General features: G+C 33.4%; 1 protein-coding gene across 4 annotated transcripts in view; it reads left to right on the top strand.

Moving 5' to 3' along the window:
* Positions 1-20,413, top strand: part of DPYD (dihydropyrimidine dehydrogenase) — a 720,433-nt gene that overhangs the window by 95,324 nt on the left and 604,696 nt on the right. For all 4 annotated transcript variants that reach the window (XR_004322677.1, XM_032487157.1, XM_032487158.1 and 1 more), the window contains exon 3: positions 479-561. Coding sequence is in view for 3 of the 4 variants with exons in the window: in XM_032487157.1 (XP_032343048.1) it covers positions 479-561 (83 nt within the window). In the remaining variant the exon portion in view is untranslated. The remainder of the gene's footprint in view (positions 1-478; positions 562-20,413) is intronic.

Below are 20,413 nucleotides of genomic sequence, written 5' to 3'. Positions count from 1 at the left end.
TATTTGCACTTTTATTATTATATTATATCTGAGCTTTATCTTTCCATGTCAGTAAATGCTAATTTTTTTTGAACTAGGTGTTTATCATATATGGTTTATTGTGATTTCATACTTACTCTATTGATTTTTCCTTTTCAATTCAAATTTGCTTTGATATACTTGAGATTATTTTAGAGAACTAATTTTTAAACCTCAAAAATCTAGAACTTATAATACTTTTATATAATATTCATTTCTTCTATTTACCCAATTTTGAATTATTAATAAAAAGACCACTGTGACAGCTGTATCATAAGACGTTTTTATTTTGTTACTGTTGAATTCAGTGTCAATTTTAATGAATCCTACCCAATTAAAGTGGTGTGCATGTTTTTCGAGTCCATAATCAATATAATCAATTATATTTTTACATAATTGCATAGATATAATTTTATCTCAGGATGTTGGAGGATTAATGCATTTTTCTAATATGTTGCAGAATTGCGAGAAGCTGGAGAATAATTTTGATGACATCAAGCACACGACTCTTGGTGAGCGAGGAGCTCTCCGAGAAGCAATGAGGTAAGTCTGGGTCACCATAGCAACAGTCACAGATGTGGTAAAGAAAAAGTCATTCTTCATTATTGGGGGAACAAATGAGTTCATTGCCACCATTCAGCTCTGTTCTCTAAGGTATTAATTTGTCAGTGGAGAGACTTCCCTTGAGGCTGTACTTTGGTTTTGAAGCTGCATAAATGTTAAGCCTCAGTGCACAGTAAAAAATGTAAATGTTTAATTTGTTACTTAAAATGCTTAAGGGGTGTCTTGTTTTATATTTATACTAAACTGTATGATTGAATGGAAATATTGTTCATCTACATTCTGCCTGTATAAAAAAATAAATAGTATAATGGTGGTTTAACTGAATAGTATTTTCTCCTAATTAATATTTAATTAAAAAAGAGGTACTTAAAATTTCATATTCTATTAGGTTTTAGAGGATTATACCATAGTGTTTTTAAACAGATAAATATTTCCATACTATTATAAAGTATATAGATTAACTTTTTTTCAAATACAACAGTTTATAATGAACTCAATATTTTTTTTCACTTTTTAGCATTACTGTTTCTAAATATTTCTCTGAAATCTCCCCAAACTTAATACCTTTTTAATAACTTTTAGGAAGCAGTCTTTAAATCCATCTGATCAAAATCAAAGAAGGCTTTTTACTAGACATTAAAATGTGTGAAGAATAAAACTCATCATCCTTACAGCTGGAGAAATGACAACAAATGATATTAATCTTAAAAGTTCTGAGCTTGAACCTTCGAATGGGATAATTTCCAATATATTTATACAGAAATCGTATATTTACTTTTATGTAGACTATGAAACTAAAATTGATTTTTAAAATGTATCTTCTTCTATCAACGCTCATATTTTTAGGGGCTTAAATCAAGGCTAAAAAAAATTTAAAATAGAAGAAAGGATAAACCTGTGAGGCTCCCTAGAAGGGTGGTTCGGGCCCAGTTTTGTTATTGCTGGCACACAGTTACCATATACTTTAGTCTAGAAGCTGCTCTCATTTAGTGACCTCCCTTTTACCATGCAAGCAGCAGGGGAAAGTAATTAAATTTAATAGAAGCTGCCCTCATTTTGAAGCCACTTCTATTTAAAACCACAGGGGGAGGTAATTAAATTTAATGGAAACAGTAGCTTCTACACAAAGATACATGGTACTTCTATATAGATGATTATGATGTCACAAAAAGAGGAATAATATATTACTAGTACTGAGAAATTACCAGCTGGAGCAAGTGAGCCTATTTTATTGTTAATGTCTTTACTAATAAAAAAAGAGGGAAAATAAAACTGGGTCCACAACAGAGAATTTGTATTTATATAAAATGCAATTGGATATTCTCAGAAAGTTGGTTACTGAAAATAGTAGTAAATTTAAAATAAAATGTAAAATATATTGTGGAAAAGGCCAGTGCAGTATTTATGTCTAAACTGCAAGTTTTCAGTGTATTCTTTATCTCCTCTCTCAAACTACCACAGCTATAAATTGAACACATTATTTTGTATATGCTTATTATAATAATTTTGAGTATATTAAGCATACACACTGAGAATTATTTAGAAAAGCACAGTTATCTGTGTTTTTATATCTATTCGGTTTGAAGTAAACACATAGGCACACAGGGAGACAAAGAGAAGGCCACTTCTGAAGCTTTGAATAAAAGAACTGAAGGCCAAAAACACAGAAGGAACTGCAGAGCGGCAACGGGAATGAAAACAGGTGCGAGTGAGGGAAATACAATGAACTAGGAAAGGACGTGTAATTCGTATAGAAAATTCGTCATCAAGAAAGAAAGAAATTGAATTATGGGAGAACTCCGTATGAAGAGAGGATTAAATTCTCCCAAATTTTGTATACTTGCTATTTTAGAAAATACCAGGATATTCTGCTTGTAAAAAGGTAGAGATGAACCAATGAGGAAAACAAGTACTACCTGGCTAGAGCCACCTCTCAACCACTCACGCTGTGAGATAGAGCAGTAGTTTAGGTAATTTAAACCGGCGTGTGACTCTATGGTTGTGTAATGTACTTTGTTTACAGGGGATGCATGTTTTACTCACACACACATATTCGTAATATTTAGCTACCCTAAACACCAATAATCTAGTACCCAAAGCATTCAGCAATTTAGTATTCTTTGGGTCTGGCGCTTTTTAAAATTTTTGTTGTTTGCCTTTAGAAAATGCAGCAGGCGCTCATTCTTGTATGTGAGGTTATGAAAGCAATATAAACAAAGAGTTATAATGTGTGATGAATAGAATAAGAGGAGAATGTATTAAAGGGCAAAAACTAATTGTTTCCTTATCTGTGATCGTATTTTGCCTTACATGAAGGGTTTTAAATCAATGAAAACCATAGAATAGGAAATTTGATCTTGGCCTTGAGAGCTGACTGGTTTTGTAGGCAGAGGGTGTAGTACTGAGCAAAGGCACTGGGCTGAAGGTGCAGGATCTGTTTTCAAGAACAGTAAGAGGCCTGATGTAAAGCACATTTTTTTCAAGAATTTTTGAAGATATGTTTTTCCGCAAAATTCACACAGGCTGAATTTTTCAGACAGTAATATCTGTTCTTATTTGCCAAGAATCCTTGGGAGTAATAAAGCAGTATGAGGTTGGCAGGGATGATGGGAACTATTCAGAGACTCAGAGTGTGAGAGGGGGCAGTGGGAGATGGGTATGAATAATTGACCAAAACCCTCAGTTAGCTCAGGGGCTGGTTTCAGAGTCTGGTTGGACATGTGTTTGTTACCATAGTCTAGACGTCAGTTACAAAGAGCCTAGCTTGCTATGATGGGTACTTCATATTGCTTCAGGGGGTCATTGTGGTTTTTAAGGAAGAGGATGGCAAGATTAAATACAAAAGCTATGAAGATTATTTTACAGCTTTGTAGAATTCTAATAGAGTATGAAGATGCAGTGTACAGATAGGTACATTTATTTATTTAGTTATCATTTATTGGAGTTCTGTAATGGGGTCACCGATATGAGTAAGAGAGCGTCCCTGCCCTCCAGGAGCTAATGGCCTAATTGGCGAGACATACAGATGCTTGGTGTGAAGACTCAGGGCTTCAGTACTTGAGTCTTTTCCCTGGTCTCCAGAATTCCGTGGCATTTTTCCTCTTGGTCCATGGGCATGACGTGGGTTGGCTATGAGAGCATCTTTTGTCTCTCACTAGCTTAAGTTCTGCTCCAGCCCTCAGGTGGCTGCAGGTACCCACTGAGGTGTCCTCTTCCAGAGTGTGTCTAGCCCGGAGAAGCTGAAGTGGAACTGGACTGAGTCTGAAGACTGACATTCGTGGCTGCTGTGTTTGGGCCCCTTCACCAAGTTGGGTATACCTCCTTGTTTATTAAGGTTCTGCTACTTCTATGAGCTTAGAATGAAAAGGAGAGGACCCTTGCCTCTCTCAGTTCTCTGCCACCTCATCCATCCGTCTTTGTGGCCAGCCTTGGCCATGCAGTCCTGAACCTGTTCTTTCATCCGTAACACAGCTCAGCAGTCATTACAGGGCCTTCTTGTGCTTCTCCGATCCCAGATGTGAGGACCCGTGGCGGCCTGTGTGAAGTGCACAGGGGGCTACAACCTACTCTAGAATGTGCTGGCTAAATAAAACAGGTATTTGATTAGATTTTAACTCATATCCAGAGTGGGAAAAATAATTTAAAAGTTTCTTTTGGCAACAAAGTGGAAGGTGCAGTGGAGGGAAGGAGAGAGCTAGAGAAATCAGTGACCCACTAAGATAAAGGTAGAAGAATGTAGAGGTCAACAGAGGAGAGTGTGTTTGAGAAATGTAGAAATATTGAGAACGTAGATCTGATGAAACTTTGTGACTTCATACCCTCAAAAGTCATGAATTTGATTAATCTGTGTTGTTCTGTTAAAACCTTTTAAAGTTTTCTTATGCTTTTAGAATAAAGTCTAATGTATTTGTGTCTCCTGATAGTAAATCCCATGAGGGTAGGAGGATTGCTTTTTTGCTCCCTGTTGTGTTCTTAGCCTTACCATAGTATTAGCATACAGTAGGTGCTTAATCACTATTTGTTGAATTATTGTTAAAAATAAAAGGTAAGAAGAAGGATACTTATCAAGGGCAAGTCAAAAATACTTTTTAACTTTCTGGTCCAGTTTTTTTTTTCCTTTCCAGTTTTACTGAAGTATAATTGACATGCAACATTGTGTAAATTTAAACTCATATGTTTTCATTTGGAGTATTTGGATATTCATTAACTGCGGTAGGGAAAGAGAAAAAGAAGAGGATAAGGAAGAGGATTTCGGTTTTCAAATGAATTTGAGATAGCTGTGGCAAACTCGTGTAAATTTGCAGTAGGCAAAGGGAAAATGCAATTCTATAATTCAGGGAAAAGACTGGGGGTTGGCATCAGGACTTGTTAAGTATTTTGATACTTGTAGCTGTAGGAAAGCATGTGATTTCCAAGGATAGTGCGTTGAACCAGAAAGGAGGGAAATCTAGGCAGAAGCGTAAGTAATGCTGGGCTTAGGAAAATGTGTGTCAGAGAAAAACATATTTTGGCATTTAAACATTTTAAATAACCTTCTCCAACAGAGCAAGTTGGGACTGCAATATGGTGTGCCTGAGAAGACAGGGGTGGTGGTGGTGCTGCCCAGCGCTCTGTGGCTCGTGGAGACGGCCAGAGCAGTGCCTGCTCAGCAGAACTTCCCGCAAGCGGGAGGGAAAGGCTCCCCGCCAGGAGCTGCTCAGTACGACAGCCGCTGGCCACGTGTGCTTACCGAGCACCAGAACTGTGGCTAGCGTAGCTGAGGAACTCAATGTTTAACTTTATTTAATTTGTATTAATTTGAATGTAAATCATTGCATGTGGTTAGTGGCTGTGGTTTGGACAGCGTCGCCCCAGAGGGATGTTTTTAAGCTGCTAACATGACTTTCTTCCACTTCTCACCGATGGGATTCTCATTGGTGGAGAGCTGGGGTAAGGCTAACCCACATTCACACACATCACACATGCGCGTCACATACACTCTATCGCTGTCAAGAAATGAAGAGTAAAAGGTAGGTTCATAACAGTGATGGATGGAAAACCAACATTAACAAGCATGACTTTGTATGGAGGAGACAAAGTAACTATTATTCTTTAAAGACTTGACTTATTTGTAGAAATCTCTGTAGAATTAACAACAAAAACACCCTAGAAATTAATAAAAGAATTTAGTAATGTGCTCAGTTTTAAGGTAAAGATGGAAATCCATGAACTTCCCTGTGTGTTACCTACAAGCAGTTAGTGGTTGTAACTCATAGATCCTGTGAAGATCCTGTGAGGTGGTTATATTAAAGAGAACCCCAAATCACTTCAACAAGAAAAAACGGTCCAAGAAGGAAAAATGATTCATCAGGAAAAAATGGTATGAGTCAGCTGTTTTGGCATTTGAAACAAAGAAATCACCTTAAATTTTCATGTCATATATGCTGAAGGAAGTTTCATGTATATTAAAGTGCTAAAAGAAGTAAATGAGACACCCAGAGTCCAGCAGACCAGGGAAGTGACTGTCTCTGAGGTATGGGTGGGGAAAGAGATAATGAGCTAAAAAGCAGTTGAAGAAATCACTAAGCTTTGGCTGCATTAAAAAGCTTCTGTACATGGAAAAAAATTAAAAAATGGAAAGACAGTATCAGTATTCTGTATTGTTGTGTGTAAGGGATTCAAAAAGATTAGGAGCTCAGTGGTTAATTGGCAAAGTATGACTAAGAAACCCTTGAAAACATTCAACTTTAGTAGGAAACAAAATATAAATTACATATAAAAATACCAATTTCTTGCTTATTGACATTACTGCAGTTCAGCGGGGAGGAGATTTTTAAGTGCTGGAGGTGGAATGGTAAGACAACCATTGTCTCATTCTTAGAGCTCAAGGAGTTGTGATTACTGCTGGGTGTAACGAAAGGAGCATGCCAATAAGTATGAAGAACATTTAAACAGATGTACCCTTTTTCATATTAATTTAATTTCCTGAAGTACACTATGCAGAAGACAGAAATTATGAACAATCTGTTTCTTAAACTGTAGAATAAAACAGTAAACAAACTGAATGGAACCTAATTGTCTACTATTAAGAAGAAAATGAAGATTTTAGATTATAAAATCATATGTATAATATACTATATATGCTTATATATTTATAAAAATATATATGTATGCATGCACATAATGATAAATTATGGCATGTTTAATTATGATCTTTAACACAGTGTTTTTAGTGACCCAAGAATCCTCATGTTATACTGTTTAGTGAAAAATATCAGGAAACAAAATTGCATGTAAAAAATGACCTCCATTGAATATAAAGAATGAACCAAAAAAGATAGGAATAAAATATAGCAAAATAGCTCATATCTATCTGGGTGATGGTTTACACTTTTTTGGAGGCTTATAATTTTCTGTTCTTCTGAATTTTCTCCAATGGGAGTGTATCATGAATGATTAGAAAAATAATAAAGTAAGAAATGGAAAAATGGTAAGAATAAAATAATATAGGAATACTGGGACAAGGAGCAAAAACAGATTTTATACTCTGTCACTTTAGGGAAATTAATCTTTTTACTCTAACTTTTTTGTAAGATAGGATTAAAAACTTAATAAGAACAACAATAGGAGAGAATGCTTTGTAATATATGAAACATTAATAAAATGAAGATACAAAGCATTGTAATGTTTGTATACATTATTTCCATTTAATGGTGCCTAGTGCTGTTTCAGAGAAATGACATATGTCATACATAATGGAAGTGACTGGCAAACTTCAACATGGTTTTAGAAAGTAGACTATCAGAGAAAATATGTCTTATCTAACTTAGAGACCCCATTGTTGTTCCACGGTTCTGTGGAAGTATTGAACATTTCTGAAAATGATGACATAAAAAAATTTAAGGACAGAAAAAAGTATCATCTCCAAGTGCAATCTCTGTCTATAGTATGCTAATAGTGAATTTAGAGGCGATATTCTCAACTTTCATCGTGTTTCTCCTTATCACTGCCAACTCCACCCTTTTATCATTGCCAAAGTGATTTGATTTTCATATTATCATATTTTGCACCCGTCTTAGCCCCTGTAAGACATTGTAAACATCAAGGGGAAAAGTGGGACTCTTTTAAAACATTGTGTTTCTTTGTCCCCTTTTCAATTCCAAAGGCAGTAGTGGGCCATGTGTATATGAAATGAAAGGTACTTGAATTGAATAACTTGAGAAAACTGAGTGTCAAATTCTAAAGAAGAGGTGCATATAAAATATAGTTCATCAAGAAAACAGTGTAAAAAGCCGCATGAAACTTGTTTACAATGACTTAATGCACAAAAATATAAATTGGTGAGATCTATGCATATTCCTCTATGGTAAGAATATAAACTCATTTTGGAGTACAAACATTGCCGATTAGGAGTTAGTATTTTATTTGTAGAGTCAATCCCGTGCAGTGAGAGCTGTAACACTTAGATCACTGTTACAGAGGTGAACTACCAGGACATTGTATCTCTGAAATCTGTTCCTTTTTGCTTGGCTTCGTCACGTGTTAGGAACTCTGTCACTAGATGGTGATGTTGAGTTGCACAGTTTACGTTCCCGGCTTTTTTTCTGGTGTGTGTAATAGTAGTTGTTGGTGCATCACAAACCTAGCCATTCACACAGAGCTAAAACTGAAAGTGTAACCATGTAAACTAGGAAAATAGTTTTGAGAGATACAGTACATTCTAAATATTATTTAAGCCAGAAGTTTAAATTCTTCAATATGCTTATTTCTTTGCTTTAGACTCATAGACTTTGAGAGGTAGAAGGAATATAAATAGCAATCTAAACTTTTCATTGAAAGAGTGAGATCTGAAGACAGACCCATAGGCATTAAAAAGAGATATTTTTTCGTTTTTCCCTTCTAGATATGTTAGTCTATAAAGTATAACTTTAATTTCACTCCTCTGTTAATACCCAGCGGTACTGGGGCTGTTTGCCATCTGATTTAAGGGATGTATCTCTCCTGAATCCTAGATACTGTTTTACTTGCTTATTGTTTTAGTTATATTAATCTTGCATCCCTTGCTAAGCATAATGTGTAAACTACGTTGATGTTTCTTTAACCAGTGCTTATACATGAACTGGAGTAAAAGACTGTCTCTGGGAATAATTTTGTCCATCTGAATAAGATTTGAAGATAAGAATATTGTCGCTATCCTACTTAATCTTACTCTTGCAGATAAGTGTGTGTGTGTGTACAGATATTGTATGAGTGTAAATATGTCTCTTTGTTTATATATATCTATATATGTACTGTATCTCTATTTCTATTTTTATCTATATATAAATCTCCCCGTCCCAGTCAAGGCAGTCTTGCAGTGTGACAGCATTTGTAATTTGAAGATTCCTTTTGCTTTTCAGACATACCCATTAGAATTACAAAGTTTTATGCACAATGAAGGTCAGTGAAATTCTTCATAGTTAAAAAATAGGAGGGGGAAAAGGCAAACTAAATATTTATGAATAATGAATTGAATAGGTAGTTTAGAAAGCAAATAAAAGGCATGAGAAAATTTGGAGTGGCATGGAAAAAATATAAATAAAATGATAAATTATTAAAATACTTCTAGTGAAATCAGCAGGTTGTTTAATAGTATAGAAAGTAAACACAACTTTCAAAAAATCCTGAATATGTTATATAATGATATCAATTATTATATATGATTTAATATTAATAATATTATTTTGTTTTCCAAGTTTTTAAAATGAACATAAGTTACTTTTACAATCATAAATGCCCATGTGTGTGTCTCTGAGTGTGTTTTAACTACCTGAAAAGTTTGACCTGTGAAATTGGATTCAGAGTTGATGTGTAAGCTTCCTGTTTTAATCATATTTCTTGATCCTACCAAAATTATATTACTGCAGGTTTTCTTTTGCTGAATGGATCAGCAGGAATCTTTGACAAGCTCCCCCACCACCAGTCAGCAGGTTACAAAAGTCTTCTCTTTTCTTCCACGGGATGGAGAACATGTTGTCTTTATCATAGAGAGGCACACACTCCACCAGGCACATAAGGACATGTGGATATGTTTGTGTCACCCAACACACCAAGAGGGCAACCAGGTTGAATATCTTCAGATTTTGTAAAATCTTAAGACAAAAGCACACCATCACTTTTTCTAGATAATGATGATGGAACTACTCGAATAAACATTATTGAAATGCTTAGAAAATATGTTAGGCATTAGCAGAATGATTAATTACATAGAAATATATGTAATTAATTGCATTTGATTATATACTCTGTAATTTAGTGTATGTAATTTGTATACTGTAAGTGTATATGTATCCACATTCTACACATATGTGCAAACATGCATATATACATATACACGTGCACATACGTTTGCTATTATCTGTACCCCGTAAGTTAGGAATACTACTTTCATTCACTCCAGGGATGCGTGAATGCAAAATTTGTCATTTAGCTTCAGATGAGCTAAAGTTAAATAATTTTTTTCACCATTCATAGGAAATAGAAGAAAAGTCCTATATTTTTCCTCATTTGTTTTGAAATACTGTTAGTTTACAATGTTGTATCAGTTTCTGGTGTACAGCATAGTGTTTCAGTCATACGTATACATACCTATACATTCCTTTTCATATCTTTTTCATTATAGGTTACTACAAGATATTGAATATAGTCTCCTGTGCTATACAGTAGAAACTTGTTGTTTACCTATTTCATATATAGTAGTTAGCATCTGCTAATCATCTCCCAATTTATTTCCCACCCCTTTACCCCCCTGGTAACCATGTTTGTTTTCTATGTCCGTGGGTCTATTTCTGTTTTGTAAATAAATTCATTTGTGTTTTTTTCTTAGATTCCATATATAAGTGATATCATATGGTATTTTTCTTTCTCTTTCTGCTTTACTTCACTTAGAATGGTGAGCTCTAGTTCCATGCATGTTGCTGCAAATGACATTATTTTATTCTTTTTATGGCTGAGTAGTATTTCATCATATAAATATACTACAACTTCTTTATCTAGTCATCGGGTTGATGGACATTTAGGTTGTTCCCATGTCTTGGCTATTGTAAATAGTGCTGCTATGAACATTGGGGTACATGTATCTTTTTGAATTAGAGTTCCCTCCAGATATATGCCCAGGAGTGGGATTTCTGGATCACAAGATAAGTCTAATTTTAGTTTTGTGAGGACTCTCCATACTGTTTTCCATAATGGCTGCACCAAACTACATTCCCACCAACAGTGTAGGAGGGTTACCTGGAAAAGTCCTATATTAATTCTCACTAGTGTTTAATAAGAACAAATATATGCTTAGTATTAATGTTTCTGGATTATTTATAGATTTGATAGCAATTGACTTATGCATATTAAGAACTATGTTGATTTATAGTCTTTTTCTCTAATTTGAACTTGAACTGGAACTTGAATGTGAGAAATACTGATAACATACTTATCAATTATAAATTTTGTGAAATTACACAAATAAATCAGGCATGGGCTAATTCAATTATATATTTATAAAATTCATTATCATATTTATTAATCTAAGCATTGTTCTTTCAACCTGGTGCCTGCTATGTACTAGACAATATTTAAAAGTATTTACAGAGAAAAAAATTAATATTGTGACTGCTGTTTTGTGACAACTTGATACATTTAGAATGATAAAACCAAGAAAGAAAATATGCATTATTGGTATATTGGATATTTCTATTTAAAACAACAATATTAGCAACAACAAATATACATAGCATTTAACCAAAGTTAAAAAAAATTTTATTTTTCCCTTGGTAGCAAAAATGTGTATTAAAGACTAGAAAGAAAGGGATATAGCTTTTGTTTTACTGCTAAAGAAAAGTGCAGAGCTAAGTCTTACTCTTGAATGCTTATCGTTTAGATACAGACTTTGAATGAGCAGCTAATAGCTAAAATTATTTAGGAGATAAAAATTGGGACTGTGAGGATTAGCTTTAATTTTAAGTATCCATAATTGAAGTGCCACATTATGATTTTAATGTTATGATAATCTTGTTAACAAGCTGTTGTGTATATACTGTCATGTTTTAATGTAGTTGCAAAGCTTAAGTAAACCATAAAGTAAATTGCTTTTTGAATCAGGCTTTACAAGTGGAAAATTAGTGGTTTACATGTTTTGAATACATATTTTGTAATTATATTTGGCATTTTCTACAACTTAAGAAGAATAATAGAATAGGCTTATAGGTAATTCATTATTTTTTATAAGTACATTAGTATACTTTGTTATTACTCATTCTAATTAATTTGGGTTAATTCTGTATATATTATAATACAATAGCTGATTCTATGTTTTTTCCGTAATATTCTTCTCTTCTGGAAGAAATACATTTACAGTTTAGTTTTTCTGTTTTTCCTTTCTCATATATTAGCACATTATGTTTAACAGAAAATTAATACATTTTCTTATGTATTATTTCTACAGGTTATTATGATGTACACTAAATTCCATCCTTTGGAAGTGATTGTGTTTTATTCTGTTTTTTAAGAAAAAAAAGTGTCCCATTCTGACAGGTGGTGAAGATAGCTACTAAGTTAGATACTAAGGTACTAAGAAAGCTACTAAGTCCAAAGAGTAAATCCTTTCAGGTTTCTGGGTCATATGGTCCCTACTGAAGCTGTTCAGCTGTGCTGATACAGTGCAAATGCAGCCGCATAGACAGTATGTCGACTAATGGATGTAGCTGTGTTGTTGTGGCTGTGTTCTAATGAAATTTTATTTATGGAAATAGGCAGCCAGCTGGATTTATCCCATGAGTCATAGTTCACTGACCCCTGGTTAAGAAGAATCCTGACATAAACCAATTAAAATAAATTTCAAAGAATTGTTTGGTGTGTGTGTGTGTGTGTATATATACATATATATATAATAAATGAATTTGTGATTTTCTCTGATAAATTAATACTAAAATGTACTATGAAGCTCTTCCGATTTTATTAATAAGCATGACTGTAGAAAATTTACTGAAGTGTCTTATCTCCCAATTTCTGGGCTGTTCCTTGCAATTGAATAAGTTATGTTTCCTAGATTACTCATGCGAGTAAACAGGCATGATTAAGAATTAGATCACCAACTGTGATTCTAAAATCACCAATGTTCAATGCCACTGAATCAGCTAGCATTAATTTGTTATGCTTATGGTTTGTAGTCAAATAGTGGGCTAACCACTGAAGAACCATGCACGTTATGAAGCAGTATAATGTTATTCTTCAGTTGGACACTAGTTAACCACAATGTGTTACCAATAAAAATACAATATTGTGATATTTTAATTTATCAATTATTTTTATAAATGAATGAAGAATCCTGGCATCTACTGAAGGACATACATGCTATCTGATATTGATTGGAAAATATAGATTGTGATGTGCTCTCTAGTCCATTATTTTAACTCCTTTATAAAGTTTTGTACCTTTGGGTCTATCCAAGGTGTATCTTCTATTTCAAAAATTTAATCAATCAGTGTTTATTTAATAAATCAATGAATAATGAATAAACATTTTCTTCCAGTTTACAAAGAATATTTTTTTCTAGGATTCAGTGATTTGCTATATTGGATACTCTCAACTCGTTTTTAAAAACTGCTCCTGATGTTTAAAGTTCCATCTACCTAATATCTTCCAAGGAGCCTCCTAAGAAATTTAGTGAATTTAGTACATGTCCTAACTTTCAGCCCTACAGTTCTCTCCCATTTTAAAGGCCATTACTTTGGCTGGTAAACAGAAGAAATGATACTAGTTATTTTATTTAGAAGTCTTCTGTAACATCAACTTCCATCAAGTTTTAATGGAAATGGATGTTTGTCATTGGACCGCAGAGGTGATACTTTTAGTCGATATCTGTGCGATGTTTACAAACCAATTATCTTGCCAGTATCTTCCTCTATCTTCCAGGAGAGTTTAGAGCAATCTTTTTTTTTTTTTTTTTTCTGATGGGGAAGAAAAATGATTTACAATAAGGTTAAATTACTTACTGGTATTATATTTGTCATTGTCATATTTTTCCTTCGTATTTCATTTATTCCTTCGGCCCATGTATAATTTCACATTCTGTGAGGGAGTATTGCTTGGGACATTTCTCACCCAGGGCTGAGAATTGTGTTGAAATTTAAGCAGTTTAGATGAAAAAGCTGTTTGAGAATAAGATTTTTTTCTTTTTAATAGTAAAACAAGATTACAAAATTTTTTCACTGTAAAGAAATAAATTACTAGGTTTGAGAGATAATTATAGCTAAATGATTGCATATGAATAAAATATTTTAAATAATTTAAAAAGCAATAGCCAGTTTAAGCCAGTTAGTACCATTAATTGAAAGCTGAGATCACTCCATTAAAATTAAAGTCTATTTTTATTTGGTAAGTAATGCAAGACTTGTCCTGCAACTCGTATTTCTTAAGGATTATACTACTCATCTGAAATTGTTAGAGAATCAGTGCTTCCACAAAAATATTTTCCTGTTTTTAAGGGTCATGACATATTTTTGTCACATATATGGGTGATATAATTATTCCGTCAAGATATCTTGATGGCATTAACCCTAATAAATACTATTTGCAACCTACAACTGTATAAGCAAGCTAAGGTTATCTGGACATGTCTAAATTATTACATGCTTCTGGTTATTTATTATTTTTATCTGCTTATATATAATAACATCTACATTTTAAATATGATGATGCATAGAAATAGTACATTTAAATAAATTTACAGTCAATTTAGGCTATGAATGTATTCCTTAACCTAAATTTTATATTTTATATCCTCATAAGTATGTAACATGGTAGATTATTTGAACTTTACTCAATCCAGGGTGATTTGTTAATGTTAGGTACACAGGTTTTAAAGTGCACTCTGGAAAGAAACCCTCAATGTTTGAAAACATATAACTATTAAACACACACACACGCACACACAAAGCATATACTTTACACGTATACATAGGTCTTGTAGTTTGATTCAAATTGAATAGCCTTGAATTTCTTACTTCATTCCAGGTTTATCTTGTGCTAGGGAAAGTGATTATAGTTTCCATGTATGTTTACTAAAAACAAAAGTAGGCAAGCCTTTTTCTGTTCTCGATTATTCATATCAGGTCAGTTATAGGGCCTGCCAAGTACCAAGTATGGGCAGGGTGCCAGAGTAGAAGGGTGACAAGCCCTCACTCTGCTTTCAGAGCATAATGCCCAGGAATAGTTCTACCGGTGAAAGAGATGGCTTTTAGAAAGTGTTTAGATAGAATCCAGTAATGTGCATAAAATTGTATAAGTCATTAGTGTGTGTTTATTAATTTTAACATCATAAAAGAAATTAAAAACCAGTGGAGAGGAGCAATGGGTAAAGCTGAAAACCTGGAAATAGTCACAGTTAGGGGGTTATTGATAAGGAAAGAAGGAAGTTACTGTCAGGAATGTATGTTTTTGTTGTAGTGATTTTTAAGATTTCAGTTTGTATTCAGTGATTTTCTGATCTTGATTGGTATTCTTGAAGTATGTATGTATCAGGTTTTTTTCTTTTTGGTTTTAATTGATTTCTTTAAGTTAGTGACCTCAGGCTCCTCATGTGTGATTGGAAAAGAAATAGTGTTAGGGTTTATAAGGAATGTCTGTAGCTGAGAATTATAATGAGCCTTAACATAAACTTTGAATTTCAATCTGTAATTTGGAGATTATAATTTAGGATAAATTATATATATATACACATATATACATAAATATTTGCAACATAGTTGTTTTCTTTTTTAAAAAATGTTTATCAGTAAAGCTTTTTATTTTTTGTAGTTATGTTTTCTAATAGAACTTTTAAAATTTGTGTGTATATTGGGTGAAATTCAAAATACTGATTGACCAATATTTTGTAGTAACTGTAAATTGAAAATAACTTTAAAATGGTATAAAAGTAAAAAAAATTAAAAGTACTAATTGATAGTACAACTTACTGAATTTTAAGAATTAATTTATATTTTATATGCAGGAGCCTTGGATCTCATCTATGACATTTTAGAGAATTTAAATAAGAATGAGGGCTTTGTTATCACACTAAAATATTTATTGTTCTGAGCAATGTTTATATTTCTGATCACAACATTTTTATCTAAAAGGGTGACTCCAGTATAATAGATTCAAGGTCACTGAAAGAACAATAGCACTGAAAGTTTGTGGAGATAGCTACTCATGCATGGTTCATTTTTCTCAAATATTTATTAAGTTCTTAAGTGTGCAAAGCACAGGTTGGCATGAGAGATATAATTATGAGCAAATTTTCATGAGCGTTACCATCATGGTCTAATGAGAGAGGAGGCAGGCATTTATCAAATAAATGTATATTAAACTGTAACTAAGATAAGCCTCCAAAGGAGAATTGTGTTGGTAAGACTGTAAATTACAGGACATTTGACAAGGAAGATTCCCCAAGGGAGTTAATTGAGCTGAGATCTGAAGAGGGGCTAAGAGGCTATGGGCCAAGAGAAGAGCTCAAGGCATTCATGGGAGATCACTGTGGTACACAGTTCTTTGGGAATGTGGTGCAAAAAAGGAACCTCAGCCACTCATGACCTCCAGTTACCACTAATTCACCTTGTAGTTCAGCAGAACTTAGCATTACCAAACGTTTACTTGGGTCATTCTCTTCTCTTGTTTTCTTCTTTTTTCTCATATACTGCATTCCATTAGAATCCATCAGAAAATATTGTTGACTTCCTTTAAACATTTATCTAGAATGATGTTCAAACTTAGTAGTTCTGAACCTTGGATGTACATTGGAATCATCATGGGGACAAATGGAGTTTAAAAAGGTCAAATTTCTAAGCCAAATTCCAGATCAATTTAATGAGAAATGTGTATGTGTATGTGTTGGGGAGGCTTTGGTTAGCGTCAGTATTTTTAAAGCATCCCAGATGATTCCAGAATGCAGCCAAGGTTGAAGACTACAGTCTGTTCTCCACAAAGCAGCCAGACTGACCTTATTAGTTTGTCAGATCATATTTCTTTTCTGCTCAAAATCCCTCAATGACTCCCTACTTCATCTAAAGTAAAAGAGAAAATTCCTACAATGCCGTATATAATTCAGATTCTCTTAACTGCCTCCCTGACCTTATATTTTATGACTCAATTTCTACTTACTTACTTCCAGCCAGAGTGGCCTAAGTATTTAGAAATTAAACAACAAATTTTAAAACAACCATGGTTCAGAGAAGAAATCACAGGGGAAATTAAAAAATAAATTTTTGAACTGAAGAATAATGAAAATAAAACATCAAAATTTCTCAGATGCAATTAAAGCATAATTTAAGGAAATTTTACAGTTACTTTGGAAGATAGTTTTATAGTTTATTATAAAACTAAACTACCTTTACCATTTTTACTGTATTTGAAAAAGGATTATGGATATATAAATCATTATTTTAAACAACAAAAATGTTTTACAAAATTGTATAACTGATATGATTCAGAACAAGGCAAGAATGTCCTCTCAACACTTCTTTTCAATACTGTAATGGAAGTGCTAGCTAATGCAATGAGACAAGAAAAGGAAATAAAATGTATACAGACTGGTAAAGACTGGAAAGGAAGAAATAAAACTGAATTTGTTCACAGACAACATGGTAGTCTAAGTAGACAATCTGAAAAATATTGACAAAAAACAACAAATTATATAATTCCAAATATATAACATTCTTGAAAAGGCAAAACTAGAGACAATAAAAAGGTCAGGAGTTGCCAGGGGTTTGGGAGGAAGATATGAATAGGAGGAGCACAGCAGATTTTAGGGCAGACAAACGGTTCTGTGTGATACTATAGTGGTAGACACATGTCATTAGACTTTTTTCAAAACACATAGAATGCAAAACACTGAAGGTGACCCTTAATGTAAACTATGGACTTTGGCTGATAAAGATGTGTCAGTGTTGGTTTATCAATTGTAAACCATGCAATAGTCTGGTGCCAGGTATTTATATTAGGGGAATCTGTATGTGTGTGATGGGAGGGGAAACTCTTTACTTTCTACTCAGTTTTGCTGTGAATCTGAAACTGCTCTAAAAACTGAAGTCTATAAAATATTTGTAAATAGTAGAAACATTTGGTTAAAAGATATCACAATAGATGGTATACACATATCCAATAGGCACATGAAAATGCTCAGCATCATTGATCATTAGGGAGAAACAAATTAAAACAATAGTGAATACTTACTTATACAAACTGAAATGACTAATATTAAGCAGACTGACAGTAACAAAATTTTGGTGAGGATGTAGAACAACTGCCACTTTGATTTGTTGGTGGAGCTCGATTAAGTTTTATTGTTATTGACTCCCAATTAATTTCTATTATGTCCAGAAAATAAAATCTCTAAGATGTTAATCTTTGAAAGTTGGTTTTTGTCTTAGCACATGGTTTATCCCTGGTGAACATTTCATGTGCACCTGACAGGAAGGTTTTCTCTCCAATCGTTGTGTGTAATGCCCTAGAACGTCAATTAGAGGAGGTTTATAGTGTTATCTAGAGCATCAATACCGTTACTGATTTTTATTTATTTAAATATGTTTTTCTGAGAGAGAGTTGTTAAAATCTTCAACTATAATTTGAGATTTATCACTTTTCTCTGTTTGGTTCTAACAGTTATCATTCCATACCCGACTCCCCACCCCTACCCCCTATTTTTTTCCTATCTGCCTTTTGGAATTTTTTAGCATCACTGTTTAAGCCACCCGCATACCACTAGAACTCTGCGTGTGTCCAGTAGGGAAACAGACATGTGTCTGTCCTCTTAATTTTCCAGTTATAATCCCTTCCCCCATGCCAGTGATGCCTGAAAGTTTTGCTGATTTCTCCTCAACTCATCTTGAAAACCTTCTCCTTTCTCAGGAACTTTAATTTGTGTAATTTTCCTTGCTTTTTAGGATCTCAACTGCCTCTAAAAATATGATGTTTGTGGTTTATACAGCTTTTTTCTAGTTTTTGACAACAGGGGCATTGATTGTCCTATGGGACCTACTACATTCTGCCTAGAAGTTTGGAGTCCCTTGCTGTCCACCTTAACACATTATTTTGGTGATCAAAATTATGTACAGGTTGAATATAAGCAATTATATGTTATTATAACTTTAAAGGAAAACAAACTTGTATTTTTGGTTTGTTTTATTTATTTCAAGCAGAATATTTAGTCCACTGTTTTTTTTTTTTTTTTTTAACTCTAGTTCTCTCTGCAGTACAGGCATATGAGCTTTCATTTCAAGTTCTCTTCTACTTACATTCATGCCTTTAGTGACCTTACCTAGTTGTTTTGCTTTTATTCATGGTCTGTGTGTTAGTGTCTCCTAAGTCCGTATTATCTGCCACGTCACCCTCTTGAGCCCCAGGCCCATAGCTCTAAATGCTTATTTGACATTTGCATATTTGCCAGGCACATCATACTCCATTGTCTAAAACCAAAATTCGTTTGCTTTGCCTTTTAATTAGTCTCCTGCCCTTCCTGTGTTCTATTTTGGGCTCTGTCCCTAGGACTGACTGTAATTTTTAGTAAGTCCTTTAGCCTTTATGAGCCTTATTTTTCAAAACCCTTTTCAGTTTATATTTCGTTTAAATGAATCGAAATAGACCTGGGCCATTGCCTATTTTCCCAAAATATTTTAGCAAATGCCAAGTTCATATTTATCTTTTTCTTAAAACCAAAATAGTATACGTTCAGATTACCTCACATATAAATGAAATAATTCACTACTTTGATAAGAATTAGTTATTAATTGGTCAAGTTAAACAAGGAACAATTAAGGATAACTTGGTCCTCAACTCAGTTCAATGCTCAAAATGTAGGTTTAAAATCCTAAGAAATCAAGCTAAGTTAGTTTTAATTGGACTTTTTATATGACCACTTAAGCAGTTACTTTTCCTAAAGTGACTTTTTTTTACAACTAGAATATTCAACCTGTTATCCTCTAATTTCTTTAATTCTCTTCTCTCAGGGAAGAGTGCATACCATCGAGTGTGCTACACCTGGTTGAACACAATCAAATGGCTTAGACCTTGGTGTAGAAAGATTAATACCAATGAGATTCTGTAGAGATGATGTCCAAGACACATTGTAGGATGTGTCTAATTTAAGTTTTATGAAATAAATGCACTTATTTATTTTTCTTAATTAATTTATATAGCATGTTAAAATCCTCACAAATAGTGAGTTTTAGGACAGAGTTTTAGAACATCATACCATAAGATGTAACTTGCAAAATCATGTTTGGTTCCTTTCTATTTTTTGTTACTATTATATTCACAGGTGTGTCTATTCCTGAAGAAATTCTGTATGTGCTTTTATGTGAAATGAAGTTTTTTGGTGTCCTTAAAATCTGATCCTTGGTCAATGCTGGTAATACTTAAGGAACAGGTGTTATTTAAACAAAGCTCAGTTATATTCCATTGTATTCACTCATTTCTTCTCGCTCAAAGATGTCTGCATTAAATGAGAATTAGGATTAAGAGAGAACATTTAACATATTAACAAATTTGGTTTTTTTCTAAATAGAATGTGGTAAGTCTTTTTATAAATCAGTAGAAATGATATTTTATTACTATTAGGACAATTATTCATAAAGCTAATCCAGCTTAAAAACCATTTAAATTAATTTTTTACTTCAGTGACAGAATTCACTTTAAAGATGGTCTTAGGGGATAGAATTCAGGGAGAGGTGCAGTGGCATTTTCAAGCATTTTCTAAAGATCATTTTTAATTTTTTGACAAAGATTTTAGCACTTTTATAAAAGTTACCTATTTTGACAAAATTGACAGTGGAACACATGATAATAT

The sequence above is a fragment of the Camelus ferus genome, chromosome 9 (assembly GCF_009834535.1).
Source record: "Camelus ferus isolate YT-003-E chromosome 9, BCGSAC_Cfer_1.0, whole genome shotgun sequence".
NCBI lineage: Eukaryota > Metazoa > Chordata > Mammalia > Artiodactyla > Camelidae > Camelus > Camelus ferus.
The sequence above is the reverse complement of the archived record's forward strand: the minus strand, read 5'-3'. Positions and strand labels throughout refer to the sequence as shown.